Source organism: Eurypyga helias, unplaced genomic scaffold (genome assembly GCF_000690775.1).
Source record: "Eurypyga helias isolate BGI_N326 unplaced genomic scaffold, ASM69077v1 scaffold8648, whole genome shotgun sequence".
Lineage (NCBI taxonomy): Eukaryota > Metazoa > Chordata > Aves > Eurypygiformes > Eurypygidae > Eurypyga > Eurypyga helias.
The window spans coordinates 15,055-24,417 of record NW_010267574.1 but is presented as its reverse complement, the minus strand read 5'-3'; the positions used below and the strand labels follow the sequence as shown (position 1 = coordinate 24,417).

At 39.0% G+C, this 9,363-nt stretch overlaps 1 protein-coding gene across 1 annotated transcript in view; it reads right to left on the bottom strand.

Moving 5' to 3' along the window:
* UBE2K (ubiquitin-conjugating enzyme E2K) overlaps positions 1 to 8,354 on the bottom strand; it is a 24,864-nt gene extending 16,510 nt beyond the window's left edge. The window contains exons 1-3 of the mRNA XM_010157472.1: positions 8,334 to 8,354; positions 5,715 to 5,808; positions 110 to 168 (exon numbers count right to left, since the gene is read on the bottom strand). Of these exons, the coding sequence (XP_010155774.1) occupies positions 110 to 168; positions 5,715 to 5,808; positions 8,334 to 8,354 (174 nt within the window). The remainder of the gene's footprint in view (positions 1 to 109; positions 169 to 5,714; positions 5,809 to 8,333) is intronic.
* Between the last annotated feature and the right edge of the window lie 1,009 nt (positions 8,355 to 9,363).

Below are 9,363 nucleotides of genomic sequence, written 5' to 3'. Positions count from 1 at the left end.
GGGGTGGGGGGTGGGGGGAAATGGGCACTACAACACATGCAAATAAATAAGAACACCCAAAATCAACTTGTTAGCCAAATTATTTTATCCAAAAAAGTTTTTACAGTACCTTAGGAGGATTAAATGGATATGTTTCTGGAATTTTTATCTCTAGTTGATACCTGCCACCTGCAAAAGACAAGAACAAGTTGGAAATTAAAACAAAGAACATTACTCAAGCTTAACCTTTCTTGTCAACAAAGCTTACAGTTCTAAATGGACAGGTTTTCAAGTAAATCAAGTTTACTCAGAACATACTTTTGTTTCATATATTTTATATATATATATGCATATAAGCCAATCTAATCATCATATTTATGTAAATCAGAATCTGTATTTCTTAAGTATATTTAATGAGTGCATTCTCCTACAGTCTCGTTTCCAACGTTGTAATTTCCATGCTATTTCAGTAAAACATACCAAAATACAAAACAAATATCCCCCCAAACAGATGAAACGATAGGCCACAAGAACATTCAGGCTCAACATGGGATATTAAGTGATTTTCACTCTTTTCTCCTACTTCATGCCAATAAATTTTCTTCAAATTACACAACTGAAATTAACTGTATTTCATTTTCAACTTTTTGGAACTGAAGAAAGTTCAACTAAGTCATTTAAGAGAAGCTCCCACACTTTGGCAAGGGAAATACTATTAGAGGCTCCAATGTTACTTCCAGTATGTTCTACATCACTGTCTGAAGTAATTACTCCTATTCCAATTCTGCAAGCACTTCGACACACCAGTACCATTAAGGTAGCTTGCAGGATTACAGCACAGAACGAAGGACAGTATGACCCTGGTGGACAGAACCACTTCCTAATGCCCTTTTTTAAACATTTCTCACTTTCCTCTCCCTGGTACAATATCATTACCTATGTCTATTGTAATTATAGTTTTGTTCTCATTCAAGTTTACCATCTATACTTATGTCTTCTGGAGCAATCTCAAACTATCTCTGCCTGCCCACTGAGGATCGTTTGCCAGGCAGCAGTTTAATGACACAAAAAACTAAGACTAATAAAAAAGAACAAAACATACACACCAATTTAAACATCTTTTTTTTAATAGAAACTGCAAGTATTTCTCCTCACTTGCAATTGTTTGTCCTCATCCTACTGCAGTTCTTTCAGAAAGAAACCTTTTCCCTCCCTCAATATATTTTGTTTAAATTTATAAATTTCCTTGAATTAAAGCTGAAGTACCTGCAATCCATTTCCTTTGGGATTTCAAGACCGATTCACTCTGTTGCAAATCACTCCGTACAAAACCAGCTCTCAAGGAGTCTCAATACAGACAGCAAGATTCACATGCAGGAAGAAACCTCAAGGGAATACTCTGAACAGTTATAGTCTATGGCACCTTCTTAGCTGTGCCAAAATGCACGTCAGCAGCTACTAACACCTCTCACTTTTAAAATGCAATTCAGTCTGATGCACTCCACCTCAAACTGGTTAATACTGGTTTGGTTTTTTACACTACTTTCTCAAGCTGGATTCTCTCAATACTACAGTCACTTCAGATGATTTAACAGAAAATACAACACAAGGAAGGACAATAAACACAAAATTATCATAGTTAATGTCTAAACTGATCACCTGTCTGCTTACAGGACTGCACAGGCTAAATATTTTTGAAGACATGTACATCAACAACAGATTGTAAGTCTGCTTTTCTTTTTGTCTGAAGCATAATTCAGCAGCAATTTTTCCTAAGAAACAGAACAATTACACTGTTCTTGGATCGCAAAAATTCATCAGGCCCTCTATGATTTCCCTGCCACATCACTGTTTAAGATAGTATGAAACCTGTCCTTAGGTATTACTGTTTCTTCTGCTTACCATTAAAACTTGCCTTCAGAACACATAACACTACAGCCTTCTGCATAACAGGCTATTCAGCCACCTTTTTTTTTTGGGCTGTACAGGTCCAAAGGATTTTAAAAAACTCATGGGACTAATGAGTTGATAGTATTATTTAAATAGTATTGTTGTGCACTGCACTTTACAGTTAAAAGCATAGGTTCAAAACCAAACTGAACTAATCTAGGTATTAGTTTCCTTAATACCACATTTAAAAATGCAAGTAACTAACATACTAATATCTGCAGAATTTGTTTTTAAAAGGAGTATGCATAGGTAAGGTTTTTTCATAGGTGTTTAATACCTGAGATTGAATTAAACAGTAACGGCAGAATATCCCCTCTGTACTCCTACTGGAGCATGTCTCTCACTAGTTACAGCAAGTTTTAACTATTTTCGTGGAAGAAATACCCTATTACAAATTTTGCAGTTACTGTGGCTCACATGCGAACGTGGCTTGAAATGAATACCCTGGTTACATAGGGCTAAAAAAAAAAAAAAAAAAAATTAAAAAGATTACTTATTTATTGAAAAGCTCTTGAATCAAGCAGCCTTCCAGCACCTGAAAGGGCCTACAAGGAAGCTGGGGTCAGGGGGGGACACAGGACTTTTTACAAGGGCCTGTAGTGACAGGACAAGGGGTAATGGGTTTAAATTGAAAGTGGGGAGGTTTAGATTAGATATCAGGAAGAAGTTCTTCCTGGAGAGGGTGGGGAGGCCCTGGAACAGGTTGCCCAGAGCAGCTGCGGATGCCCCATCCCTGGAAAGTGTTCAAGGCCAGGCTGGATGAGGCTTTGAGCAACCTGGTCTAGTGGAAGGTGGCCCTGCCCATGGCAGGGGGGTTGGAACTGGGGGATCTTTAAGGTCCCTTCCAACCCAAACAGCTCTATGATTCTAAGTAAAACCCAGCAGCCATTAATCTAGACTTTAAAAAGTCCTCTCTCCAAACATTCATGCTTGAGCATGTGATGCAAATGTGTTTCAACCAAAGTTGTGTTTTGAAATATTCTGATAATTTGCCCATATACACTGACACTACTGACAGAAAAATAAAAGCTGTGAAGTTTGCCAGCAATAGATGGCATTCTTCCTGTCAGTCATACTTAAACCAATGTCTCGACATCACCTATAAAAGAATTTTGCAGCAGCAGTTTGTTTTCAGACACCTCACCAGCTGTGGTCAACAATAAGTATTACTGTTCTTACCCTTCACGACGGTCCTAGAATTCCCTCCTGTATCACACAACTGTCTGACCTGAACCACTGCATTAATTAGCTTTTCTTCATAAAGTACTTCTTGCTGTGTCATTGTTCAGACTACAGATGACAGGAGACCAGTCAGTAATTATGCAGCATGCATTACTGCGTTAGTCATTAAGTGTGAACTACACACACGGGCAAGCCCTTCATAATTACATAAGGGAATAAATGTATAAAACTATGTTACAGAAATATTAACATTCCAAAGTAAATTACTCAAGTGTCAGGAAATGCCAGAAATTGGGCTGCTGGTAACTCATGTTGCTCCTTGGTGCATGTGCCTTACAGCTTAAAGCACACATCACATTACTTTTCCATGAGATCCCTGCCACAAATCAGAACACGTAAAGGGATATTTACTGTATCCCCAACGTTATGCATGCATTTCACATCAACAAATTCCGCAGTAAAGACATATTGCTGGTTTTCATTAGCAGGATATGCTGAATATGTGAATACACAGTGCTCAGCTTTTGAAATTTTGGTCTATCTCAATTATCCAGCATCACACAGAACCCAGTTCCGCAGACAGGCATTCAAATCTTTTTTACCCTCTTCGAGAGCTGCTATACCGCTTTTAACTTTTGTGACACATGAATACATCTTTCATTTCAAATAACCTTCAATACATTCTTGAAAAAAGGTCCACTTTATAAGCTGAGGTAATGCTGTCCTGGAGGGGGAAAAAAAATGGCAAGCCATGACAAACCAACTCACCCAAGGAGGACTAATTCTGTTGGAATGGAAAACACACACAAAACCGCTCAAAACACCACCCTCCCCCCCCCACCATTCAGATGTTTCCTAGCATCCAATTACTTCCTCTTGCAACATCTTAACATCTGTATACAAGATTAGGTTTTGTAAGACCAACTGTATTTGCAAAAGAACTATTACACTCAGCAGAACGATCCACTTCCAAACAGGTCACCCGCACGGGTCCACGGTATAGTTCTCCTTCAAAACTGAAGGCACATGTTGTAAACAGAAGAAATTATCTTCTTTCCAGCCATTATCTTCTGTTAGCTAAACACTAGTGGCTGATGAGAACAGAGGCAGCTGGGGGAAGGGAGGGAAGGGGGAACCACCACTATTTGCTAGACAGCAGAGGAACTCTGGGACTCAAGTCCTTACCATTACAGATGCTTCTGCTTTTCTACTCTCTCTCCCTTCCAGGATCATTTTCTTTCTCCTCAGCTTCTGACACCTTCTACCCCTGCACAATATTCTCCACTGTCAACCTCTGTTTAGGCTCTTTCCTCACGCTTTGTCTGCCCTGGGCCCCAGAGGGAGGTGGGGTTGGGTGCACATTGAGGAGACTCCCATGCTCAAGTCCAAAGCTGCCGCACCAGCATCTCCTAGCCCAGAGAAGCAGTCACGAGGGACGTCCTCTGTCGTGAAGATGCAGCGGCCAGCTTTCCCTCAGCAGCCACCAACACTTCCGTGTGCACGTACACCTATGCCTACACAACAATTCTCAGATGTTTTCCCCACTCGATGAGAATTTCTTTTGAAAAATAGTGACAAGCAGCCCGTGTCTGCTCCTTCAACGATACAGAAGTCCCACTCGTAGTTCCAAGGCATGGAGCAACCACAGCAACTGAAAACTTGGAATTTTTTTAACTTCCAACAAAACGGTTTTGCCTGTAACATAATCCTTGAGTTGGTTTGTTGTGTTTTTGTTTTTTTTTTAACTGGAAGTTGAAATTCAAATCAAAGTAGATACCTGGCATGGAAAATCTGAATAAAACACAATTTAAAGGTAACAGCAAAAAAAATCCTCATTCATCATCGTGGAGCTTTAAGAGGTGTGTCTCCCAGCTCCACCAACATTGTACACAAAGTTTACAAGTACCAGCACCACTGAGTATTGATCAAACACTGTATCCTAGCTCGTTTAAAGCTTCTATATGTAACAAGTTCACTTGCTTTTTCCAGCCTGAAGAGATCCACAATTACTGACACCAGTTTTAACAAACAATAAAGTCAATAAGGTATAGTTTTTGAAGAGCTACAGACATGAAATTCTACTATAGAGTCCCCCACTCCAGTACAAATTAAACATTGGGACCCATGGATGCCAGAGATTAATCCCAAATAACTTGCAATGGCATTTCTCCGAGACAGATAAATGCAACACGTTTCTGAACAGAATTAGATCACAGAAATTCATGTACAGTTACATTAGATTCTGAAGCTCAGTTTCTTGATGCTTCATGGCTGAGGAGCTTAAACTGTCAAGAGGGTAAACAAGCAGGTCAGAATAATGCTCATTACACTGCAGAGCTTATACCTGTGTATTACCCTTTGATACGGCATAGCTTCTCCTACTGTAGGATGGATCTTCCTTCAGGCAACACAGAAATTGAACTGAAATCTTTTTCAAGCCTAAATCTGTGGGTTTGTTTTGTGGTTTTTCTGGGGGGTTTTAATCAGATTATTTTAAAACACGTAGCTCTACATTTTTATACTGTAAATTAATTTTACAAACAAAGCATCAAGACACATGATTTCAAGTGTACAATGATTGCATACACAAAAATATTACTTGCCTTCATATGGTGTGTCCGGAGGTCCTGCTATTTCTCCTCTTAATTCTGTAAAATTCTCATCTACAAGATCTACTTTAATTTGATTTTTGCTCGTCTTAAAAATAAACAGAGAAACAAAGAATCATAAGTAAGCATGTGACATACAGATTTCCCCCAAAATATGGTAGTTTAAATTTTTAGAATAGTTTTTAAAAAGGTGTAATGTAAATAATGTAAAAATGTAAGTATATTTTTCTATATAAATAAAAATTTTAACGTGTAGTAACCTGAAGTGAATACCTATGTTCCAGCTGGAATTTTACTTCATTAAAAAAATAGACTGTTTGTTAAGCATTAGAAATTTCAATATTTATACTATTACCAAATTAAAGCAAGGCAACCCAGCAATATCATCTAAAGTTGTATTTTTAAGTTGATTACATTTTCAAAAGACCATGATCCTTCAAATGAGCTATTAATTCCACATGTCAAACTATAAAATCAAATTGACCGAGTTACACTTTTTTTTGTTTAGAGCGATTTAATTAATAATAGACATGATTGTCACTTTCATTGGAATACAGAAAGACTTCCCCAAATGCAGTGCTCACTATTTTTAAACAATACGATGATCTGAACATAATACTGTAGTTTTGCTGAAGATCATGTTTATCTGTAATATTTAGGCGTAAGGTACAATTTATTTATACACTTGAATTTCATTGTCACCTCCTCAACACTTTCACACACCATGACAACTTGCCTACAAAATAAAACCACTGTAAAAAAAACATATGTTTTCCAGAAACTGATTCTCAGAAGTGTTTAGCCAGAGCTACTCATTCCACAGAACCTGCTTTCTGCATCCAGACAGCAGTGTTAGTGAAATTCATACAAATCTTCCAGCCAGTAACTTTTTGAGTGATACAAAGCACAATCTCCTTTTAGAAAGATGTACCATGAAGTTTTTGGAGGTAAGTAATTACAGGTTTATCCATTCTGCTGCTTCTATATACCGTGCAATGCAGATTTTCTGAATCCTGGGGTTTTGGGGTTTTTTTCATGAACTCATGTCTTCCCAGATCCTTTAAAATTGTCCCAAGTAGTTCTATGCCAAGTAGCCCTGTGCAGCTGTGGTTCTCTACTCCCTCAGAGCAAACTTGGTTGCTGACAGCTACGGAGAGGAGAGTGAAGTCAGTTAAACCTGACAGTTGTCATCAATTGGCTCTTGGATGTACCAGTGACATGAGCCGTTAAGGATGCAGCATTCACTGAACAGCTGGGAGATCACCTCTGTTTCCTTCCTCTAATTGTTCTATAAATTCAGTGTCATTGTTCAACCCACCAAGGAGGGTGCTTTTCTGACCAGAGATGCTCACAGATACAAAGAAAAATCAAAGTTCAAGTAGAAGTTTCACCATGTAAAAGACCCTGATTTAAAGTTTTGCTGAATGAATCCAATGGTGATTTGGGAGCTTTTTACACCTGTAGTTACACGTATTTGTCTCTAAAGCTTGAGTAAAAAGCCTTCAACCCGCACAAATGAGGCAGTCCCTGCAACTGTGGAGTTGAGGCCAAGTACTGAACTGCAAAAGAAAAACCCCAAAGATTCAACCGTGCTACAACTTAAGAACACACCATGCGCCTCCAAAATCAAAAGCCAGTTATATACTAAACGTAATGGTTCTGGTTTACTACTTCAGATTCATAAACTAGCTTTTTGTTTCAAGCTCAGCACCAGATCTTGTGTTGTCTTTCATGACCTTACCTAAGACTTGAAAGGAATTTCATAATTTCTATTATTAACTTATGTTTTTAAACATATTTTAGATTTATTCTCTTTCCTGCTGCTGTTCATGTAAACTGCCTGACCAAAAATCAACTGAAAGGTTTTTTTCAAAGCTTTACTTCCATAATACTGAGCAGGAGGACAGGCTGTCCCAGCAAGACAGCCCTCCCCAACAGCCAGGCACTGGAAGAAACTCCCTCTCTGGACCCAAACTTGAATCGCAAGCAACACATTCCTCTTGCAAGCGTTTCACCCCCACGTTTAAGTTTTTTTGCTCTCACTATTCCAACTGGCAGCTCATTCCACCACCTCACAATTGTTAAAAGCTTTCTAAACTGCCATTTAGGTAAAGTTATAATCTATTTACGCCCACCTGTGACAGAATTGTTTCCCAGCTCCAACAAGTTTCTTTGTATCTCTAGTATTTATTCCTCTTGCAAAACAGATGGTATTTATACTGATCTCCCTTTTCAGCTTTAATTTTGCTCTAAACAAGCTGAAATTTTAATCTCACTATACTGATATCTATTTTTCTTTTCTCCACCCTCCGTCTCATGCTCACTTAACTAGCCCGACATAAACAAATTTAGACGAAGCCTCAGAATCAGGGCCATGAACACTCACTGAAAATACAACCAGCATAACCCAAGATTGAATTTGCCTTCTGCCGCAGCAGCGTAGCACGAGGCCCTGACCAAGTGACAGAGTCCCAGCAAGGCTTCCTGTGGAAGATTTTGTCCTCTTTGTGACTCTGCTTTCTCAGAGGTACTGCCCCTGTGCACTACCTCTTGGTTCACAAAGCTGCACATTGGTTTAAACAACCAATACAATTAATGACTCGCCAAAACTACCTGCTCGGGTAATGCAGTCATCCTAAGGTCTATTCAGGTTCTCCTGCTCTCCCTCTGCCAACTTCACCTGGTAAGCTCCAAGCTGACAGCAGTTCTTGTTCTCTGCAAGTAAACCCATAACTTTACATCTTGAGGACTGAAGCAACAGCTATGAATTTCAATGATATAATCCACAGTTAACCCATGCTGGAGCTTGCTTCCTTTTCTACTTAGCATTTTACTTTTCCTCAGTGCCCTGCATGCTGTTGTAGCAGCGTGGATGTTCAATTTCAATTAGTACCACACTAGCTGTTTTTCACAACAAATCCTTCCTGACTATCAATGTGCTAAAAACCAAAACTCACACCGTAAGGCTAAACCCAGTTTCTTTCAAGACGCAGTGACCTTGGTTCCCCCACCTGAGATGACTGCTTTCATTACTACAGCTGTAGCTATCTCCATGCCCTTATTTCCTTCACACAGATCCTTGAGGGAAAAATCACAGGCTATATTACATTGTTTCAGTGTAAGGATTAATTTAATTTTGGGTTCATGCTTAAGTTCTACCATGCCCTCCATATAACAAATACATTTTTTTTAAATTTACATAGCTGAAGAACCTTTTTCATGCTATTCTGATAAACTCTTCAAGGTGCAACTCAGCTTGACCTTGCAAATTCTTGCTTTTTCCTTCTTCCCTAGAGCAATAACTAATATTTAACTGTACCAAAGTGATTATTCATCCAATTACATCTGGAATGTTTTCCTACAATAGTTCCCCCCTTAATGAGGATCACATAGGATAAAATTATTTCATTTCAGCAGCTTTAACAGAATAAATCTCTGGCCTCCACCATAGTCATCTGAGCTGTCTCTACAAAGTTACCAACAGCAGGATTCTCCAAAAGGGTGCCTCTGACACCACTGATCCTAGCACAGAATTCATGAGTCAACTTGGGATCTCACAACACAGGTTGATTTTCCAGAAGCAGTTCTTCTCTAGAAGGACCTCACTGCATTTCCACACCACGTCTAAATTGGCATCGCCACC